At 35.4% G+C, this 24,765-nt stretch overlaps 1 protein-coding gene across 1 annotated transcript in view; it reads right to left on the bottom strand.

Moving 5' to 3' along the window:
- LOC150095633 (serine/threonine-protein kinase Chk2-like) overlaps positions 1–24,765 on the bottom strand; it is a 266,187-nt gene that overhangs the window by 38,170 nt on the left and 203,252 nt on the right. The window contains exon 13 of the mRNA XM_090409930.1: positions 1,971–2,071. Within this exon, the coding sequence (XP_090266056.1) occupies positions 1,971–2,071 (101 nt within the window). The remainder of the gene's footprint in view (positions 1–1,970; positions 2,072–24,765) is intronic.

Raw genomic sequence — 24,765 nt, 5'->3', positions numbered from 1 at the left:
AGAGTATTAACAAAATTAAAAAAGGTATAGCATAAAACGAAAATTTTAACTAAGTTTATTTTTAAGAAAGTTTTCTATAAAATAAAACTAATTATACAAAAAACAGAAATATTCTAAACTTACAGTTGAGAGAACTGAGACACTTTAAGTCCTAAACCGATTAATTATTTATGACTTGTTGTGACTCTTTTAACAAACCCATGAAAAAAAAAATACCATTATCAAATCCTTTTAATCTTCAGAGTCACCTGAATCAGTCCGAATCACCATCACTTTCACTTAAACTGATTACCAAAGGTTCGCATAATTCTTCCATAATTCCTTCTCCGTCCCAATACATATTTTCCAATGAGGTGACATGAGAGCAATATTTTCCCCAGTTTTGAACTGTAATACTTTCAATCACCTGTTCTGAAAGCTTAAAAAATTGGGCATGTCAATTTCCCCAGTTACGTTGCGATGGCGAATGAAACCTTTCACTTCTGCCCAAACATACTCAATAGCATTAATATCGCAATGATATGGTGGTAGCTTCAAAGCTAGAAATCCATGCTCTTTGAGCATTGTGTCAAATTTAAATAGTTTAGTTGTGGGCGAGTTTCTTTTGACCAAATTAAGCAATTCAATTTTTCGCATATCTGGGGAATGAGAAATGTTATTTGCAGAGAGCCAATCCACAAGAACTTGCTTCTTACTAGACCAATTTGGAACTTTGTTTAATTGAATAGATTATAACAGCAGCATTTTTAGGAAGTTTGGAATCAATTTTTCTTCTGCCCACTTTTTGAAGATCGTAGAATTCATTTGCCCATGATAATCTCCAGTAGTTGAATTGGCTTTGTATAGTAAGTTTGAATTCAGTAAAAAACCCATTTCTCCACCTGCACACAAAATTATTATGCACCGCGAGGCATTTTCCAGTTTGTAGCACTCCACATTCTTCTTTAGACTGCTAACATTTTCCATAAGTTAAATTACTATCAATCCAAGTTTCATCTAGATACACAATTGGTCTTTTCTCCTCCCTGAAACGTCTTATTGCTCTCAAATACTGCGTTCTAGATAAAACAATGTCACTTCGCTCCATGATAAGTTTCCTTTTATTCTGATTTAAATTTTGACTTACCTTCACCTTTTGATTCCCTACGAATTCTTTTAACAGTCGACCCCGATACGCCCGCAATTGCACTTGCACGTTTTATGACTTGAGAAAGGGGAACAAGGAGACTGCCTTTTAACGATTCTTTTTCACAGAATGTCAGCACGTTATTCAATATTCTTTTGCAAGAGCTGCTGAAACATTTAACAACAGAACTTGTTGACTGTACTGGATCCATCATACAAATTAATAATAAAAAAATAATGCCAAAAAAGTGACAACAAAAATCAAGCTAGTACAGCGACAGCCAAGAAAGCACGTTATTTCACATGTTGGCAACCAATTCGTACATCCTTCATTTCTTTCTCCCCTTCAGCATGAACTGACTATTCTTGGCAAAATGCCAAGGAGAGACCTACAACACAGTGGGCGAACTATAACAGCTCATTTTTGTGTTTGAAGGATTCTTTATCCACAAGGTAAAAACTATTCTGATTTAGAATTTTTGATTTTAATGGTACAGTCTGTACAGTTTACTGATGATTTCAAGTAAGATGACATTAATTTGAGCTAATGCAACATTTTGAAATTAAAATTTTTTAAATGTTAATTCCACATTCTTCCAGTTCTTTCTTATATTTCTCCCATTGTTTTTTTTCCATTTGTATGCTTTCGCATGCTGTGTTCTTGTCAAGATTTGTGACTTCCATTGTTCTATTCCTCTACTAATTGTGACATCATATACAAGGAAATTCAGTTCACTACAATCAAGGTTTCGAGCTTACGGTTTGTAATAGTGAACTTAAAAATAGCATTGGGTTTTAGATATAGTAGGAACTGTATCTAAAAAAATCATTCTAGATTATCTTACCATCATCAGATACCTCCTCAGGAAGGGAAAACTTTGGTGCTTTCATTTGTTCAATAAGAGGAGTTGGAGATTCTGAATCAAATGGAAGGGATCCTGCAAGGCTAAACAAAAAGTAAAGTTTAATTTTAACTTTATATTAAATGCAACTGACAATAATAATTAAAAGGCTGTAAATTAATTTTTTAAAGTGCATTTTTAATTTTTATACACAGCAATTACATGTTTACCTATGAAAATAGTAATTATTCAATAGCTTTACCATATAAAAAAATGAAATGATTGTAGACAATGTTATAATGGTGTTTTTCATAATCTCATTCTTATGTAGTGATACCACCCATTATCAAAATTTAACCAGTGTCATCTTTGACATAATGAACTGTAGATATAAATCTACCATTAAATTGGAACTGAAATGATGCAAAAAATTTTAACAGTGATCCTAAATACCAAGAAAGAATTATCATTTGAAACGTTCCAAATAAACAAATCACACCCAAAAGAAGAAGAAGTGGGAAAATTTTTTACTTTCCTTGCAACTCACTTGGCCAATAAAACTGGAATTATAATGAAAAGGAGGGAGGAAGGGAAGGTAGATAACAGTGGGAATTACTGCATGGAAGTGTACTAAATTCTGCAATAAAAAGGATCTAAATTATATTAATATATCACTATAATCATTTTGCCAATAGAATTATAACAAAAGGGCGGAAGGGGGAATTCATCAGATTAACAACACCAGAAAATGGTCTCAGTAATATTTTATTTTAAATAAGAACACTGACACTATGCAAAAATTTATATTCTTGATTATATCCAAGCTTGAGAAAAGTTCAACCATTCATGTGAACATCTTTATGACTAGGCTACTTGTATATGGAAGAAGATGACTTTACATCATATTGTCCTTGTATCCTTTAATGTACAGCACACTTTCTTCCCAAAGCACATAGCAACATACATGTTTGAAAGGAAGTGTGCTGGGCAATGTGATGTGAGGTCATCTGCCTCCATATACAAGTAGCCTAGTTGTGAAGATGCATCACACACAAACTTTGTTTGCTCATACTTGGGTAAAGGATTAAAACAAGACTATAATTTCATGTCTAATATAATTAATTTTGTAACCAGGTGGGAAAAAAATAATAATAAATTCTACAAAATGAACATGTTGTTTCACTGTCATTTATTTAGTAGCATCTTCAAGTGAATAATAACTAGAAAACAACTGTAATATAAAAAAAAAGGAATATTTACCAAAAACAGTTGCATTTCTTTAAAAACACATAACAATTAAGCTAAGTAAAACTAACATGCATGATGCATCTAACACATTAAGTTCAGTCTTTCATGTAGATCAGGAGTCAGCAACCAGCGGCCAGCATGTGGCCCAAACGTGCATTTTTCACGGCCCATAAAAGGTTGAACCATACTTACATTCCACGTGGCCTGTATGTTAAATTATTTAAATAATATATTTTATAATATGAATAATAAACTAAAAATAATTTTATACCTATACTTCATGATATTGCCGTGCAACTTGGCGCCAGTCATCACAAGTAGGGATAACAAAGGCTGCTTCATCCGACGACAACCGAGATTTTGGCACACTTTTGCAGTCGCATTCCCTAGTCCATCTCTTAATATAATTCAATAACATTAACTATTATTTTCAGAGGATATATATTTGTTAAAAATAATTTCAGAAATGGGTTCAAGAAAATGTAAAACTGCAGATGAAGGAAGAAGGTTTAATGATGAACGGAACAGCAAGCACTTCTTTATTGAAAATGGGAGTAAGCCCCTTTGTCTTATTTGTATAAAAGTGTTGCTGTTATGAAAGAATGCAATATCAGATGTCATTACAAGAATGTCATACTTTATCTTGTAATCTCGTAATTTAAATATTTCTGTGTTTTTTAAGTTTGATATAATAAAAATTGATAACTTACGTATTTTTTTTCACTCACTATTTTCTCTTAATTAAATGCTTGTGGCCCGATTATTAAAAATAAAAGTTGAATGTGGCCCACGAGTCTGAAAAGGTTGCCGACTCCCGATATAGATCATTGGTGATTGTTAACACCAATAATCTATACAAAATTATGTGCTGTAAGATCAACCAAGTGACTTCTAAATATCATGCAAAACGAGACAGCGGTTCCTGTTCAGGCTGCCATATGTGCAAACAACTTTACTAGACTGTTCGAAGAGATGGGAAGTTATTTTTGAGATAAGGTATTGAAACTAACGACAATCCATTTAATGGTTTTCTGCAAAGACATAAGCAATTTTGTAACTTCTAGCCTAAGTAAACTTTGCCACACGAACAGCAGTATTTAAAAACGTACAGATTATCTGACAAGGATATCATCTTTATGAGGTCATAAAGGCTCTGATAATAAGAGAGACTGGTGCATAGAAACTGTGTATTTTGAAGTAATACATAAGCATGGTAAAGAAAGAATCCTCTCATATCTGGAATTTGTGATAGCATGTAGTAGTTTTCTGAATATTATATCATCCATATTCCATATTTTCCAAGGCATTTAATAAAGTCTGGAATAGAGAGCTGCTCAACAAATTCCCATTTTATGATCTGCCTTTGTAACTGGGTAGCTAATTTTCTCTCTCTCTGTGATCATTTGCTGCATGTAATGGTGATATTTTCTATTCAAGTTTCTCTACTGATGCACATATTTCTCAAGGCAGTTATATCACTCTCTTCCCCATATACTCAAATGACCTTCTCTAGCTGACATCAAACCAAATCCGTACTTTTGCTGATAGCACTCTCCATTCCTCCTACTCATATGGCAAATCTTTGCAGTGCTCAAACATCCTAAGATCCTCTATAATTAGTACCTTACACACTGATCTTCATACCATCAATGGGGTGATGACAAGCTAGTCACCTTCAAATGTTTCCAAAACACAGTCCTGTATCTTTTTTTACACACACACACAAAAAATAAAAATAAAAATCTCAGTTCATCATCTCTTAGCTTTCAGTAACAATAAGTTCAATGGTCAAAACTTGATCTCTCTTCTTGGATTGACATTTACCTGTAGCCTTTTCCAGCACGCACGCGTGCACACACACAATCTACTACATCCTTAGCCTCCAAAAGACTTGGTATCCTTTTTTTGATAAAAATGTTACTTTTCACATGTCAGCTACTAATTCTGTATGAATCCCAAATTTTCCCAACTTTGGGATGCCACTCTCACTTTTCTGGGGTTGTGCAGACAAAAAGCTTCTCTAAAAATTCTTATTTCATCCAAAAGATGGCAGTTCAGCTAACTGATGATCTCTCTCTCATACACATAGACAATCTGTTTCTGCAGTTGCCTTTTCTACAGATAATACTTCTATGAATACTCTTTAATATAACTGATATGCATAATTTTCCTGTGTGGAAAATTATGTATATCAGGTAAACAGTAAACTATGTATACTGGTAAACCTACACAATAATATGAACTGCAGCTGTTCAATATCCCTTTACAGTTCAACTGCTAACTTATCAAACCTGCCTGTTCCCAGTCATCTTTCATTACAGCTGTCTCAATTCTCCACAGCCACCCTATCAAATCCTCCCAAAAGACTCTTCAAAAAAATGAGATCAACAGAATCTTTCCTCTTAACAACTGTCCACACACAGCATCAATTTGCTATTGGTTCTAAAACCTGTGTGTAGGAGTAACATTAAAAAAAAAAAAAGATACATAAATTATACAGGGTACTTTTTTTTAGGAGGAGGAGGAATTAACTATTAATTAAACTAGTTACTCAAAAAGTCAACTTGTACAAGTCAGTATCTTCATGCCAGCTCATTCTGCTATTCTTATAGGACTTTACATACCATACACCTCTATTTCAGATGGTTATAGCAAAGAGAAAAAAAAAAAAACAACTGGCCATTTTCTTCTACATAATGTCTTTTAATACCCAGATTAGAGGCATAATAATTTACCTTATCATCATTCACCTGTTCTAGGTCTCAGTTCAATCCAGACCTGGATATCCAGGATATCTGATATTTGGATCCTTTCTGTTCTAGTCCATTTGGTGCATATTACATCATGTCTTAACTCTGTTGTAGGTTTTAAAACATTGAAATAAGCGAATTATAGTTTCTCTGAACCCACATTCAGTCCTTTCATGAAATATCTATATTATGTGCACTGAAGCCAACAAAGGTTACAATGGCCTTGGTTGGCTCATCCTGGCCAAAGGTTATTGGCATTAGTGAGACATGGCTAACAGAAGATGATATAATTAGTGGGATAGAATGTGAAGAGTATAGTTGGTTCAGGAAAGATAGAGAGAAAAGAATGGGGGGAGGAGTGTTACTGATGATAGCCAATAAACTGCAGCCAAAGAGAATAGAAGTTCAACTGCAGAATAGTGAAAATAGCACATTTGAGGTTATCTGGTGTGAGATTCGGGCCAGCAGAACAAAATATACAGTTCAGTGCTATAGACAAGGGGATGGAATATTATGCATTGGCAAATAGACTCAATGAGTGGAGGATAGGTAATTATTATGGAGATTTCAACATTGGTAACATAGATTGGAAGGAGGAAGAACACATGGGAGGAAGGAAACGTGTTGTATGAAGTTACTAAGGGATAACTACCTGAGAAGCATGTAATGGAACATACTAGTAGTTCGAGAGTGCTCGATCTAGTAATTGCATCTGAGAATTTGACTATAACGAATATGACCACATTGCAACCAACTGGTGAGAGTGATCATACTGTGTCGACCTGGGAGGTGGCTAAATGTGTGGAATTTTCAGTTAAGACAGGGTATATGTGAAATTACTAGGCTGGTAAGTATGACAAGCTTAGGAGATTGCTTGGATCAGTGTCATGGCATTTAAAACTGCAAGGGCTGGATGTTGATAGTGCATGGGAAGTGCTTGAGAGAGGTAATGGCTGACTGCAAACCTAGAGTCAGGAGAGTAAATCAAGTGGGATTTAAATGGATGATTGGCACCATCAAGCTGGAGCTGCAAAAAAAAGAAACAATTGTGGAGGGAATTTAAGGAGAAAGGCGACCTGCAGCCACAGGCCAGAAGGATAACTAGTGTGGTAAGAAAAGCAAAAGCGGATTATGAAAGGAAGTTAGCAATGCAGGTTAAAGAGAATCCCAAACAGTTTTTTTGATATGCTGCAAGTAAAAGAAAAAATGTATATGGTAGAATGATTTTAAGGAATGCTGATGGTAGGACGGTAACTGAATCAGTCGAAATAGTAGAATTACTAAGTGAACACATTGCAAGAGTATATCATCGAGGTGGTACTGCAGGAATGAGGGAACTGGCAGATTATACAGGAACTGAAGTGAATGAAATGGAGGTGAATACATCTGTGGGATACCAGCTTGAGTCTTACATGAAGCGGCAAAGGAATTGTCAGTGCCCTTGACCATATTGTTTAATTTGTCTCAGCTCAGGGTTAGTCCTGAGGAGGAAATAGTTCCATTGCATAAAGGAGGCTCCAAGACTGTTGTTGCAAATTACCAACCGATCAGCATATCAGGAGTCATTGTCAAGGTATGGAGAAATTGGTCAAAAGCAAAATACAGGAATAGATGGAAATATAGATAGATGGAAATGGGATACTGTATGGGGGGACAGCATGGTTTTGTGAAAGGTAGATCATGCCCAGTAACTTGCTCATGTTTTATAATACAGTGACGGCTTAATTGGATAGGGGTAATAGGTTTATAGTGATACTGCTGGACTTTGCAAAGGCCTTTGACAGGATACCACATGGAATTCTAATCAGTAAACTACAACACATGGAGATGGATATAGGGTTGGTGAGGTGGATAAGAGGGTGGTTGATGGAGAGATATCAAGAGTAGTTTATTCATGAGTAGAGTCAAAAAGGTCTGTGACTAGTGGTGTGCAGCAGGGTTCTGTTCTTGGACCACTGTTATTTAATTTGTTCATTAGTGATATAGGAAAGAATCTAACTGTTCAGTTATTTGCAGATTATGCAAAGTTGGGTAGAGCAATAGTAAATACAGATGATGTCAAAATTTTGAGGGATGATTTGGATAGATTGGCAGAGTAGGCAAAGGAGAATGAAGTCAGTTTAATGTAGCAAAATTTAAGGTTATGTATTATGGGGTGAAAAGATTATCAGCAGTACACCACATATGTGAAACTGTACTCCAAGAAACTAATGATGCCAGAGACTTGGGAGTGTTTGTGGATAGAGAGTTGAAGTTTAGGGGGCACATAGCAAAAGTGGCTAAATCAACTCATCAGATCACTTGGTTACTGAAGAATACTTTGACGAGCAGAGACAAGCAGATTATTGTTTTGCTTTATCGAACCTGGATAAGACTCCCCATCTTGACTACTGTGCACAGATATAGGTGCCAGGGTTTCTTGGGGAGGAGGTAGAGAGGATCCAGAGGCGAGTGACCAAATGGTATGTGGTCTATGGAATGAACGAGAACAAGTTGAAGATTTTTGGGTTACAAAAATCGGTTGATAGGCAGAAAAGGGGTGATATGATTGAGACATTCAAATTACTGAGAAGTTTTTACAAGATTAATTCAGAGGAAATTTTTCAGAACAGGTCTGGTGGTGGGAGAACTAGGGGGCCATCCATCGAAACTGAGCAAGAGTGTTAGAACTAGGTTTTTTTACTTGGAGAGTGATGAATGAGTGGAATAAGCTGCCAGAGTCTGTTGTGGGTGCCATGTCTGTGAATGAATTCAAAGCAAAGTATGATAGATACTGTGCAAATGCTGAATAGTTCTTGACATGAAGTTTAGGGCCTCCCTCGATGAGTCTAAGGACTCCTTAGAATTGCCCGTAATATTAATAATAATAATAGCATTTCTTTGTAAACAACATTAGAAGTTCCATCATCCTTGACAAAAATAATTAAAGTTTCAGGACTGCTAACTCAAGAACATGCTACATATATCTGCCCATGTCCAAAACATTCACCTCTTAAATCTAAACCTGCATATCTAAGGATCTGTTCTTGGCCTTTATTAACCGTCATTGCAAAGCAAACTCTTATTGGAAATTGTAACTGTTTGAATGCAAATGGATAGCCTGAAGTAATGAGGGGGTATCCAAGGAATGAAGTCAATTTCACTGATACTAGGACCTGTAAATATTACAGCTGCTATCATATTTGGTTTCAACAATTTTACTTGAAGCCTAGTTCCATTGCAAAGATTTGGTAGAGGGGAGGGGGGAGATTTCCGAGCAACATAATAGGAACACCTATTTTCAATTTAATTTCATGACCAGGCAAATTCAGGTAGATTAAGCAAATTTAAAAATTCTATGGAAAAATGAACTGCATCATCTACATCCAAATGAGTATCTACTGATTTGTAAACACCAACAGATTCATTAACCCTAGTAAGAAACAACTTGTTCATTGTTGACATGCTGTCATTTCAAGGTATGAGGATAGCTCTCTCCCTGAACAAGAAGATGACTTTTTTGTTAAGTTCTCAATAGATGGGTCAACACTGCACAACAATTTGTCTGCAATTCGGACAATTTTCCCAATATTTAGGTGTGTTAATATAATTTTTCCATCTCTTTGCTGTACTTTACCATTGCCAATTTTTAACATATTTGAGAAGAAGGAATGTGCATTAGTCTCCATGTAGGTGAACACGCATATTGGTTTTGAGAGAAAACTTCTCTATATCATGCCATAGTGACAATTTCTAGGCAGGCATTCACTTTGTCCACCCTAGTTCTGTGAGATATGATAGGCAGTGTTTGTCGAAAATCACTGGCAAATAAAACAGTTATTCCAGCCATTCTTCGATCATCTGATCTGATATCCCTCAGTGTTCTGTCGACCACTTCTACAGATGTTTTATGGGACATTGCACATTCATCCCAAACAATCAAAGAAACCTTTTGTAATAATTTTGACAAGTTACTTTGTTTTGATATATTGCACATAAGTGCATCATTAGTCACATTTGTAAGTGGTACTTTGAAAGTAGAATGAGCAGTTTAACTACCTTGGCTTCTCAACTTAGCTAATAACAAATTTAATAAAAATGTTTTACCAGTACCACCCTGGAGAATCCAAGAAGAACATTTTTCCTGATTGATTTTCACAGCTTGTTAAAACATTGTGAAAAACTTCAGCTTGATCTGAAGTTAGTGATTGTTCGTGCTGATGTAATAAATCCCAAAGTTCATTGAAATTGTATAAGGTTTCCCAGATTAAATCTGTACCTAGAGGCAAAGAATTGTTTGGTACCAAAAGACCGAAATCTTTAAGACTTTTTTCATTTATTGACTTAACAACTGATTCAAGTCTATGTACTGCCTCATCATATATTGCTTCATTAAACTGAACCTGAGAATCAGTAAAATATTTTCCAAATATGAGTTTTGTAAGTTGACCATAGTGATAGAGAGTCAGTCATGTTTCAGTAAACCAACATTACAGTGAATAAAAGGTGAAAAGATGACACTGAGTTTGAAATTATTGCATAGACGAGACAATCGGACCAATGAGAATCTTCTTCTATCAAATTCAAAGCCTTACATGCATCCCAGTAGGTCAGATGTACTACCCCATTTACTGTTCTTATGTTGCTGAATTGTTTAATTTGTTTCATATGCATCAAGAGCATTCCTCAATAAAAGCATTTAACATTATTGGGATGTACACTATAAATATGACATAGAGCAAAACTCTTTTTCACACCAGGATAACCATCCATGATGGCACCCTGTCTTCTTCATTGAAATTTGTTTTGATGCCAGGTGTAGTAAGTTCAGTGTTTGGGCAAAATTATCTTCGATGCATAGCTTAAAAGAAAAGGCTGTTAATGCGTCCCGTGGTGACTCCACTATGCTGAATGCATTGCTTTCTGTGAAGTATACTCTTTGATTATTTTAGACATGAACTGTGAGATGAACTATGGTTGGAAGGTGCCCATGAATATGAAAAGATAAAATCTGCCAAAAGGCTTCAGAGGTACTAATGTATCGTCCAGTTTGGTATAGATCTACTTCCCTACGTTCATTTTTCAAACAAAAGATAGTTTGGTCTGAGCCCTTGTTGATATGCTTGCATACATATTTGATGGATTTCATGGAACTACAAATTTCAACATTTATGTGTGCATTAATGTTGAAATGTGCGCAACAAAACCAAATTATAAGACACTATATGGCGATTATCAATTTCAAAAGATCCTTGGCTATTAGGTATGGTAGCAATTCAGCCACCATCTGAAAGAGCACATCAACAATATCATGGATATCCATCCTCACCTGTTTGAGTTTCATTGATAAATGATCTTGAATATCTCTTCGTGCATTTTCCTGACTTAATGCATGGTGAGTCTGGATGAATTGGTCTGCATGGACTGTGCACCATATGTTTTGTTATGATATCGAACAGTTCTTTGTCATATTCAGGAGAAGGTATCTCGACACTTATAATGGAATTGATTTCATGACTCCTGATTTTATCTTCAAACCAAATCAATATGTGAGTTTGTGGCAATCCCATTTTTTAGAACTTAACAATATCTGGCCACAAAATAGTAGTCATAATTGTTAAATTGCAGTATGAACTGTGGCAGGGAGCTAAAAATAAATAAATCACTGCTCCATAATCTGGAGGTGTACATCAATAAAAATGCACATAAAAGATCTTTGAAACATCCTCTCTCTATTGGCAAAGACATCATCAAAATTTGTGAATTTGTTCTTGAGTTATAAGCGAACCTCAAAAATGGACTTTGCTTTATATATATAAATATATAGACAGATAGATAGATTCATTCAACTGACTCCCTATCATAGCAGTTTAGCTAATTCTGTTGTCTATTTCCATATTTAATTTGCTATCTTCACTAAAAAGTGTGCCTAAACAGCAAAAAAAAAAAAAAAGTTCTTCATGTTTTACAAGTTCCTCATTCAGGATGCAGTTGATGTTTTCAATGTTCTTGCTTATTTTCATAGTCTGTTTTATATACCAAATTAATTACAGCAATTATTCAATTTAGGCAGAAAATGCTGAAAGCTTTGTTGGATTTATTTAGGAGTATCACATCATTAACATAAACTAAAAAGCTGAGATTAACATCTCCAATTTTGATATCTTCACTTTACAACAAATAGTTCTGGAATATGAAAAGGATCTGTACTTAAGTTTTGTAGATCTGGAAAAGTCATATGGTAAGGTGTCTAGAGAAAAGCTTTTCAAACCACTACAGTTATATGGGGCAAATGGAACATTATACAGAGCAATATATATAGTCTATATTTAAGTAATAAGACAGCAGTTAGACTTGAAGGGAGTACAGAAAGATGGTTTCATGTAAAATCAGGTGTATGACAAGAATGCACATTATTTCCACTCTTATTCATCATCTATATTGGATCACATTATGAAAGAAAGTGGCTTTATTGGAGATATCAAACTTAGCTCTTTGCTTTATGCAGATGACATTGTACTCCTAAACACATCCAGTGCAAGTTTCCAGGATTCTCTAACTAAATTGAACAACAAATTTGAAATAAAAATCAGCAATAAAAAGGCTAAAACTATGAAAATAGGCAGGAACATAGAAAACTTCAGCTAAATTCTGAATGAAGAACCTATAGAACAAGCAAAATATCCCAGCTATTTAGGCACAGTTTTCGGTGAGCAAGTTAAATGTGGAAATAGGCAACAGAATAAGCAAAGCTGGTAAGGTGAGAAGCCAGGTGAATAAATTTATATGGAATAAGAAAGAAAATAGCCAAAACACCAAACCAGCAGTATACAAGATGGTGTTCAAACCAGTTTTAAGTTACAGATTTGAGAGTTGGGTTAGAAATAAAGCACCTGAACAAAAACTAGAGACCACAGATATGAGGGTTATGAGAAAAATTAGAGAAGTTAACTAATGGCATCAATGACAGAATCATATTAAAAGTGAAGACATTAACTTGACATTGTTTGCATTTAAGAATGTGTGAGCAGGGCTAACCTAAGGTGGTATGGTCACTTAAATAGAATGGGAGAGAAAGATTAGCAAAACAGGTATTTGATGCCAAGATGGCAGGAAAAAGACCCGTAGGAAGACCAGGGTCTAGGTAAATTGATTCAATCAGAAGTGCCTTAGAAGAATGAAATGCTGGATATGGCAATTTTGTGACAAGTAATAAGCTAATTTGGAGGAAAATTGTTGATAGGAGATTATTATTTGTGTAATGTTGTTATAGTAGCCTGAACACCTCTTGAGGGTACATATCAGGAAACTGATGATGATAATGACGAATTTTGATATCCAGTTTAATGCCACTTTCCTTCATAATGTAATCCATATAGATGATGAATAACAATGCAGATAATGTTCATTCTCGTCTCACACCTGAATTTATATCAAGCCATCTTCATGTACAACCTAATTCTAAACTACTGATTTACAACCTAAATATAGACTACACTGCTATATGGTCCCAGTTGTGCTAATAATTATAGTTTTGAACAGTTTTTCTCTTGGCACCATTGTCATATCCCTTTTCCAAATCAGCAAAAAAAAAAAGTAAATACAGATCATTGTCATATTCCCATGATTTCTCAAGTATTTGTCTTAAAGTGAAATCTGATCCTGACAACCTTTATTTGGCCTGAACCCAGTTTGTTTTTAAAGTTTCTTTTATATAGTTCTTATCCTCTGCTCAAGAACGCCTGAATCAATCTTACATGGAAGTCAGTAGGAATATTCCTCTATAATTCTCATATTCAGTTTTATTTCCATTTTTAATAGATGGGTATGGTAAAACAACTAGTCCACTCCAATCACCGGGAATTACACCTTCTATCCATGACTTCTGAAATATATGACATGATATGACAAAGAGAAAAGCTGTTCAAAACTATAATTATTAGCACAAGTGGGACCATATAGCAGTGTGTAGTCTATATTTAGGTTGTAAATCAGTAGTTTAGAATTGAAGGTTGTACATGAAGATGGCTTGATATAAATTCAAGTGTGAGACGAGAATGAACATTATCTACATTGTTATCCATCATCAATACAGATAACTGTAAAATTTTAGACTGCCATATTTCAGCATTTTTCGTCAAATATCATTTACTGAAGTTTTTTTCCACATTCCAGGTTTTTGAGTACTTTTTTATATCTCAAGTATTAATATGTACACTTAACTATACTCCTCTTGAATATGTTCTATCACCATTTTGTCACTTCTTGTTTCATTTAACAATATTTCAAAATAATTACTTGGAACATGTTGAATATCTTCAGTTTTCATGTCACTTTATCATCTCTGATTCCTTTTACAGTACTCTCTCTCTACCATTTCTAAGATTTTTAAATGCCTCTGGAACACTTTCCTACCTTCCTTACATTTATCTTTTGTATTATTATTATTATCATCAGACACCTCCAGGGAGTCAAGGACTCACTGAGGGAGGTTGTACATCATCCACACCAGCCGTCATGCTTTAACTCAATCACATTAGATGCGCTCACAACTTCAAAGTGTTCTACTCACTGCTCTATGAGAGAAGAATTTAGCTTGCATCCCTTTCTTAACAATACAAACTTTAATTTTACAAATCCTCCTTGTCCTCTTCCCACCTTCCATATAACAAAAAATTTCATTAGTCGATATCCTATAACACCCTTTCAGAAGTTTATAGTTATATCACCCCTTTCTCCTCCTGTCTACCAGTGTCTGTAGTCCACATACTCTCAATCTGTCCTGATAATCTACATTCCATAATCCTGATATCATCTTTGTAATTTTTATTTGCACCCTTTCTACAACTTCTTTATCCATTCAGAAACCATGGGGATTAAATCTGTGCACACTACTTGCAGCCAACATTCAGTTTTCTTCCATTCAAGGCCTTGTAAAAGAGGCAAAAATAACCTTCTTATCCACAGTTCCAGCCTATTCAAATCACCCTGTAAGTGCTAGATATCAGTAGTATCCATGATTGCCCTCCCTCTCTTTGAATCATGAGCAAAGAACTGAAAAACCTCCTGTCATGTCCTTCCCAATATCATTAATGTACAGAAAACAATAGTCCTTTGAGGCATACCACTGGTCAATTTAGATCTGGCAGATTCACACCAACCATATACACTTTCTGATACCAGTCCATCATTTATCCACTTATCTAAATCAATAGTTTCTATTCCAATCCCAAATTCTCCAGTTTATGCAAGCAGCCTTTCAGGAGGTATCCTATCAAATGTCTTAGCAAAGAGTAACAGTATTATAGCATATCTGTTCCCTTTACCCAACTCAGTTTTATAAAATTATCAAATTTCTCAAACAACTTCCATTTAGTAAATCCGTGCTGTTCATTGCAAAAAAAAAAAAAGTATAGCTTGTTCGTCAGCCCATTTCTGTATGCGAGTTCTTACCAACCTTTCTAAAATCTTCACCACTCCAGAGATACTGAGAGGCTGGTAACTGGACACATCAGTTTTTCAACGACCCTGTACAATGGAACTATCATACATTCTTTTCCATTCCTGTAATATACTTCCTGAGCTGAGACCCAAGTTGTACAAACATGTCATGGACCTAACCAGTTCAGCTGAATATTTCATTGGAATATATGCTGCTATCCATTTGTTCATATTGTCAATGTCTTTTCCAAGTTATGTAACTACTCTAGAACCTCCTTCTCATACGCTTCTATTTCTCTTCATGCAGCATACTGGTAGTCCTGCAAACCATACTGCATACACCAAATTGACATATCTGAGCAAAGTGAATACTCATTTGAACAATCACATAAGCTTCTAACACAAGGGTACTGACTCCATTCAGTAAAGTTATTCCACATTCATTATTTTACTTGCAGCATCCTTTGGGTTGCCTTTAGACTACATAGCCAATTTCTTTTCGTACATTGATTTAGCTTTCCATACAATACCTGTAACTCTTTCAGCATGAGCTTTATATATTTCATAATGCCTTTCACCCTTATTCTCAAGATATACCTTCAACATTATTTTCTTCTTATGGATCTCTTGCTTAATAAGATTGCACATCCATTTCACTTTCGCTCTGTTTGTTCTTTGAACCCTAAGGACACACTCAGATACTGCCTGAATTAAGAGCCTTTTCAAAGCTTCCTATGCATTGCTAATATCTTTCTCATTCTGTCACTCTCTAAGTGACAGAATGGTCACTGTCACCAACTGGTGGCAAAACAGTCGCATTCATGTCTTGAGATCTCTCAATTCTATATTCAAATCTAACATGCTATGATCTCAAGTTCCTTCTTGCACATGTTACTTGAAAAAGTTGTCTCATAGCAGTTCAATAAATTCTCCTTCATTCTTATCATGAGTTTTGTCTGCTAGCTGATCAATATTTGGATAATTTAAGCCACCAATCAGGGTAATTTGGTAATGCATTTCGACTTCCCCAGCAACCAAACTGTCAGGTCTGTAGCAACATCCCACCATATATTTCACTACGTAGTCTCCACTTTACACCAGATAGCCTCAAACCACATGAGATATTACTATTATTGCTTTCATCATTTCTACTGTTTTTCTTCTTTAGCCTCTTTTCATCCACAGGCCTGCCCCTTTCTAATTTTTTCTGTCTTTAGCCAATGTCCACTATCTAATATCAAACTTTTGTAAATTATCCCTCCATCATGTTCTTTGGCAACCTTTATCCATTCAGTGCTTAATTTTTTCATCTATTCTAAGTGGAACCAAATCATCTAATGTCATTAGTAATACTTTCCCTGCTCTCCTCTGTCCATCCTAAAATCTGGCTTTAGTCAGATGGAATAACTGCACTAAGTTGGAAGAATGTGGTATTTCATCTGACTAGAGCCAGATTTCACTAATGTCAATAACTTCTTTTACAGAAATGTTGGTATAAATTCATTTTTTTTTTGTTTTTTATGTGTGCTCTCAGAGCAAATGCTGATAACTTATTAACAACTTTTGATATGCCTTTTCCCCCCTGCCTCCAAGGACTCTATCCTCTTTCTGCACTCCACCAAGGTATTTTGATTATTTTTGTCCTCCTTGCAGACAACTTCAAAACATGCCTTCCTGGCTGAATCAATCAGTGTTTTTTGAAGAGTTTGATACTAAGGTTTAATTCTTGTTCTTAAACTTTTTTGTTTTTTAAAAATAATATTTTTATACCTAAGCCTCAATTCACCTCTGAAACCATCTTGATTTTGATCATTTTTAAAACTTCTTTGTGTATTTTTTGATCAACTTTATCCTGCTCAAAACTAATGGTCATCACTTTCGATTTCAAGTGCCCTATATTTTTGTGACCTGGACCAGTGTGAAGATAGATATCACTATTAACAATAACATAGTCAATGAGATTTTTCTTATTTCTAGTGTCTTCTTCTCCTGAAAATCTGTACACAGCATAATGTTGGAACATAATATTGTATTGACTAGTCTATGTCTTGTACAGAACTTCAACAGATACTTACCATTATAGCATTATTATTATTATTCACTCTGTTCTTTTCACCAAATTTTCTCAAAACATTTCTATATGTCTAGTATTCATTTCCTATCATGCTGTTTCTCCAACAAGGACCAAATTACTTCAAAAATTCTTTCACTTCTTTATTTTTTTTCCCCACCTTCTGTGGGATCACAGGCACAAATAAATCTCACTGTCTAGTTTCGTATTATGATATTTACCCACACCACTATATGTGAAACCACTTGGAAACTGAAAGTGGCTCAGGTTCTATAAAATTCCATTAACTGCAACAGAAATTACAGGTTAATTTTAAATAAATTTTGGTATACTACCTTAACTTCCCTTCAGTCCAGTCCAAAGATATTAATCAGAAAAGTGAGAATCGTACTTCTAGCATTGTGTTGAATTTTACTAACAACACAAAAATCTGACTATGAAAATAATCTACATGTGCTGATTGCAATAAAAACAAAGATTTAAGAGATAAAGGAAAACAATTCAAAATAATAGTAAAAGAAGTAGAAATGCTACACTCATAATTGATTTAATGGAATAAAGACAGCACAGAGCAATAATTAAACAAAGTTTAATCATTCTGATATTTCGGAACTGCAACAGAGATATCATCAGGAATACAACATTAAAATTGAAATAACACACACACACATAAAAGAATAAGTGGAAGAAGTTAGACTATTTTCAGCCTAAAGTCCTATGAGAGGCACCCTCTATGAGTGCTGATGGCTAGCCTTAGCTATTGGGCAGGAGGCCTAAGAATTATGTTCCTAAAATCTTTAAAGTTCTGGCTATTATATCTAAATAGCTAGAACTTTAAAGAAATATAATCTCATATATGACCTCATTTTAAGCTGGCTTCCCTACTCCACTCTCCTAAGGGTCGTCTTCCACCCTTCTCAGTTCAATGTGCTTATAAGGTTCCTTGTTCTTGCATCTTATCACATTATGGTCAAATTGGGAGATCTGACAGATGTTGTCAAATACAAGAAATACATTTACCACGACAATTATGGTCAGGTTTATGTGACCATGCCTTCGATATCTTGCACAGGATCAGGTCAGAAAAAACTACTATGCTTCATCATGGAAAATACGAATTTGAAAGACTTAAGAATCAGCAGCAGATTGAAAAATCAACCTAATCTAAAAAAATATGGTTGTGTTAAACTTCCCAAGATTTGAGAAACTTTCATTCTTAGGCCTCTTGCCCAACAGCTAAGGCTAACAAACAACAACATTGGAGAGTATCCCATCATAGGACTTCATATTAAAATAGTCTAACTTCTTATGCTTATAAATTAAAGATGCCAAAAAATTATATTCTTGGTTTAATTCCTTTATCCAAGTGTAAGCAAAAAAGTTTGCACCCGAAGTAATTTCAGGACTGGGCAACTCATATATAGAGGCTAATGACTTCGCATCACTGGCCTTGGTATCTCATAATGCAAAGCACATATCCTCATGGACATGTATGATGCTATGCATTATGGGAAGGGATCACCACCTAGACTGGTTTCGACTTTTATTGAGGTCTCATCAATGGGAGCCAGACCCAGAAGTGATACCAAGGTTGAAGTAATGCAGAAGTGCTATTTCCATATACGAGTAGCCCAAAGGTGTCACACCTTATTACTAAAATACTCTGGATTAGAGATAGATGTTGGAAGTTTTTCCACTTGGTTATACTATAAATTAAAGATGCCAGTAATAAGGCTACTCATATATGGTAATATGACTTCTGGGTCTGGCTCCCACTGATGAGACCCGAATAAAGGTCGAAACCAATCTGGGTTAGTGAACCTTCCCATAATGCATAGCATCATACACGTCCATAAAGATATGTGCTTTGCACTGTGAAGTCATTAGCCTTTATATATGAGTTGCCGAGCCCTGAAATTACTTCTGGTGCAAACTTTGCTTACACTTGGATAAAGGATTAGACCAAAAATATAATTTCTTGGCATCTTTAATTTATAGTATAACCAAGTGGAAAAACTTCCAACATCTTCCACTTATTGTTGTGTTATTACAATTTTAATATCACATTCCTGTTGATGTTGCTCTGACAGAGATGAAATATCAGAACAATTAAACCTGTTGTTTAATTATTGTTCTGTATTGTCTTCATTCCATTAAATTAATTATGAGCATAAACCTGCACCTAAGCCTAAATAGTCATTTACTAATTCTGCATGGAGTTGACACAGTAAGTTTATTTTTTATTTCGTATGGTGATTCAATGGCCATGAGCCCCCTATTATGGGGAGGTACGGCACCACCTCAATCCCCCCTATTTCACAGTAAGTGGAAACCATGTATATTCAGAGGATTTAATTGGCTAGTCTTCTTAAAAAGATGCAGGGACACTGGAATTATACCCACTTGTGTGAAGTTTAAAATAAAATTTCACTAACCTAAAACTCATTGTATCTACAGATGCACTAGCGTTGTTTTGAGAAATGATCACCACAACTTGTACTCGCTTATTTGTTATTAATGCAGCCATTAGTTTTCTCCAAGCTGAACTCTCTTCTATTCCCAACCCTGAATTTTGGAGTATCCTCTCTGATATCTCAGATAAGTCTGCCTGAAAAGAATTTTAGAAAATAAAGGATAAACATAATAAAAAATGACAATCTTCAAAGGTCTTTTTTCTCAGTTGCAGTTAGCATCTTCAAGCTGTCATTATCCTTTCATCAAAAAAGACTAGACAAAACAGCTGTTAGCATCCTTAACCTTGGTTACAACTTTGCAGTGGCACCATGTCAAGTTTTTACTTTAGAAATCATTGCCAACATCAGACTTCAGCAGCTAACATCCTTTCACAAGTGTTGCTGCTGAAAATAAATCTCTCCAACAACTAGTTCTATGCTCTGCATAAATTCTACAAAGACAACATAATTATTCATTACTAGAGCTGACAAGGGTAATGCTACTGTTATCCTAGATCCCAGTGATTATAAGTGCAAAATGAATGTGCCACTCAGAGACTGCACTACTTATAAACTACTAGGTGAGGATCCCACCAATTTTCAGAAAAAAACATTAAAAAGGCTTCTGAAAATGTCACATCTTCGCTTACTGAAGTTGTTAAAAAATCCAACTCTTTTAGTCCTTCTCCCCACCCCCCCATATATATATGGACTGCTGAAAATTCATAAACCTAATTGCCTCTCTGTCCCATACTAGATGCTATTGACTCCTCTCCTTTAAATTAGCCAAAGAGTTAGCTAAATCTTTAATTCCATTTACTGGCCACACTTCATCTTGTATAAAATATTCTAATCATTTCAAATCTTTAAACAATAATGATATCATGGTGAGCTTTGATGTGACATTCTTATTTATAAATATCTCTCTTTCTGACACATTTTAAATTTTTTGAAAAATGCCTCCCCCCCTTCCCCAACTTTATTGATCTCTTTAACTTTGCCATCCATCCATCCATCCATCCATAGTGGTTACTTCTCTCAAAAGGACACCTTACATAAACAGATAGAAGTTACATTCATCTCTCTGCTCCTCTGGAAAAGGTCTTTATGCACATTTTGAAAAACATGCTCTTGTTACTGCCATTCTCTAACTTTCTATTTGGCTAGGATATATTGATGATGTGATCTCTAATTAGTCACATGGCTCAGACACATTGGATTCCTTCTTCCTCCACCTCAATAGCCAGCACCCCCAGAATCCAGTTCACTATAGAAAAAGAAAAGAACAATACACTGTCTTTTCTCTCTAATCACACGTTTGCCCAATGGCACCCCCTTTCTTTCTCAGTTTACAGAAAATCGATCCATATATGTAGATACATACATAAACTTTCCCATCATCTCCCCCCCCTCTCAACAATATGGTATCATCAAAATCCTTGTCAACAGTTTCCAACTTCTGTTCCACCAAGGCTTCCCACACAGCTGAACTCTCCTTTATTTGCTAGAACTTCCTGTCTAATGATCACAATGCCAAAACAACAAATTAGTTGTTCTTCACATTCCTCTTGACTGATATCGACAGTAATGCTATTAGGATTCCCTATATCCAAGCACCTCAGAAAAAAATATCCAGAACTTTAAAAATATATATATAAGCTCTATCTCTCACTACCTTCAAATCTCATTTGAAGGTAGCTTCTCTTCACCTTACTAAGGATCCCCTTCCTCTCCTCTCTATTGAAGGTGTTTACAAGGTCCCTTGTTCTTACAACTTATCATATTATGGTCAAACAGGAAGACCTGCCAACATCTGCCTTAGCAAACACAAGAAATACATCTGAAGCTACAACTACAGTCAGTCAGTCAGTCAGGTCTAGATGACCATGCAATTGATACCCTGCACAGGATCAGATGGAAAAAAAAAAAAAAAAAAAAAAAAAAAAAAAAAAAAAAAACTATGCTTCATCACAGCAAATACAAACTTGAAAGATTTTTTTTTTTTTTTTTTTAGAATCAGCAACAGATTTAAAAAAAACCAACTTAATCTAAATAAATATAGTTGTATTAAACTTTTCAAGATTTGGGAAACTTTAATTCTTAGGCTTCCAAATGACCCATAGACTGACCCTCAGAGGACTTTAAGCTTAAAATAGTCTAACTTCTTCCCCTTATAGTCTAACTCCTTCCACTACTCCTAGTGACTCTTCTCTTCAGGAAGAGTCACTATCCTTCTTTGTAGCATTTCTAAGTGAATATTTAGGTTTATGTGCTGTTCACACTCATAATTAATTCAATGGAGTGAAGACAGCACAGAGATCTAAATACTCATTTAGAAATGCTACAAAGAAGGATAGTGACTCTTCCTGAAGAGAATAGGGAAAATAAGAAATCAGTTATTATTTTTAGTAATTTATATATGCACCTAGCGAGAGTTCAATTATGAAAAATATAACTTTCTAATATGAGATGATAGCTATAGTTGGATAAGAGTTTTGCCTTACCTCTCAGGTTGCTTCTTGACCAATGCAGTAAACAGTTTGAAATAGCTAAGTTAGCCAGTCTTGAGGGTGGACAGCAGGGTTTTTCTCCCCGGTTTAGCTAGGGTTTTTCATCCCACAAACAGGCACACCAGCCCCATGAACACACATGGATACAGCCAGGAATACCTAAGATGATCCCTCCAGCCATAGTTCTGAATTGTCAGCTATGCCGGTCCCGAGCCCAGATAAAATAGGGAGAAGATTGAGGTGGTGCCGTACCTCCCTGTAATACTATGATACTAACTAAGCACCTTCAGTGATTCAATGGTCATGAGTCCCTTTTACAGGGATCACGGCCATTGAATCACTATATGAAATAAATAAATTAAATTAAATAAATAAAGGCAGTTTGAAATAGATATCAGGCAGTAAAACCTAAATGTTCTAAATGAATAGATGGACTTGTGGACTGAATTCATGTCTTTAGTGCAACCAAAGCAACTACCATATAAAGGTTAATATTCTTGTCAGCCCTCTGGAAAGTTTTTAATCTGATTTAAAATTTTGAATGGATATAGGTAATGTATATTGATAAAGAATCAGTTTTACTTAATGAGGCTGTGATTGTTCTGAACTTATGGACAAAGCAACTAAGGCTGTGAAGGGTATATTAACCGTCTGTAAACTGCATGTGGTCTTTTGACCAGTTCGCCTGTTTTTCAGGATGAAAATTCAAAATCCCTTATAAAGGTTCTTTATGTGCTAGATGGGATTCAAACATGTTTTTTTCTTCAACTAAAGAGCATCATCATTGGTACTGCCTGAGGTATAGAGGTACTTAAAGAAAGCAGTCAGTTAACCACATTCCTGCCAAAAGTAAGTCTAGTAATCCTTCTCATGACTAATAGTAATCTAATAATAGTAACAGTCTAGTAGTCATTAAGATGATTTATTAAACTTACTGTTTAGTTAGTTCAGTATTTTTTTATTAGTTTAGTTCAGTATCATTAATGCCCTTTACTTGAAAAGCCTTGGGTTCGAATTCCATCTAGGACATGAAGAACCTTTCTTTATAATGGCTTTTCTTCTTTGCAGACTCACTAATAAGAGAGGGTAAAAATATTTTATGTGAAAGACACATAGGTAAAATGAGGACATGTTCATCGAGAGCAGAGGTTAATTATGTCAGAGTTGAGTTCTGCCTATTAATAAACTTTTAGATGCAATTAAGTAACAATGAGGTGTATGGAGAGGTAGCGGCCACACCCCAGTAAACCGCATCGGCTGGCAGACTAAACTAAGTGAGGGTAACAGCAATATAGAATGCTGTAAATAGGGAATGTCACCCTTTATGTGCACGAAGTCTGGAATGGCCAAGATGGCAGAAGAATCAACACTGACTGATCAAGGGCATGACAGCAAAATGTGCAGCGCATCAAGGGCACACTCCTGACATCTAAGGGACTTGTGGCCGGCCGTCGTGGAAGAGATCAGAGCTTCACCACGTATTTATCCATTGTCAACCATGAAACACACCATGTCACAATATGAAGTTAGAGATGCGGTTGAGACCCCTGCAACTACCAGCTCTTATAGCTACAGGAAAGAAGAGCTTGAAACTGGGAATTGTAAGACAAGAACTACTAAAGTAGCGTATGAAGATAATATCCAACCCTCCAGGGAGGATATTCTGAGATGTTCCGTGTCTGAAAACCAGGAGCAATCTCTTGAAAATAGTAACATGGAATGTCAGAACACTCTACGAGGCAGGCAAATTAGATAACCTACTCCAGGAATTAGAAGTGATGAAGGCCGATGTTGCAGGTATCAGTGAAGTGAGATGGACAGATACAGGCATAATAAGAAGAAAAAAATCACACTATAATCTACTCTGGGCGCTTGTCCTAAGTAATAGAATTGCAAAATCTCTACAGAGATATTGGCCCATAAATGAAGAATCATAACAGCCAAAATAACTGCACAACCATTCAACCTGTATATTATCCAAGCATATGCGCCAACCCAAGATCACCCAGATAAAGAGTTGGAACAATTTTATGAAGGCATCCAAACAGCAATCTCCAGTGCTAAGTCAGATGATGTTATTATAATGATGGATGACCTAAACGCAAAAGTGGGCTCAGAAAAATCTCATTTTGCACGGGAAACCAAGGGCTTGGAATCAGAAATGAAAGAGGTGAAAAATTAATTCAATTCTGTGAAATCAATGACCTAATAATTGCCAACACAATGTTTAAACATCCTTCCAGAAGACTATATACCTGGAAAAGCCCTGGGGACATCTATAGAAACCAAATTGACTATATAATAATAAGCAAAAGATTCTGAAATGCAATAACACAAACAAAAACA

Source organism: Typopeltis vanoorti, chromosome 20 (genome assembly GCF_054136105.1).
Source record: "Typopeltis vanoorti isolate ZY-2024b chromosome 20, IOZ_Tvanoo_1.0, whole genome shotgun sequence".
NCBI classification, from domain to species: domain Eukaryota; kingdom Metazoa; phylum Arthropoda; class Arachnida; order Uropygi; family Thelyphonidae; genus Typopeltis; species Typopeltis vanoorti.
The sequence above is the reverse complement of the archived record's forward strand: the minus strand, read 5'-3'. Positions and strand labels throughout refer to the sequence as shown.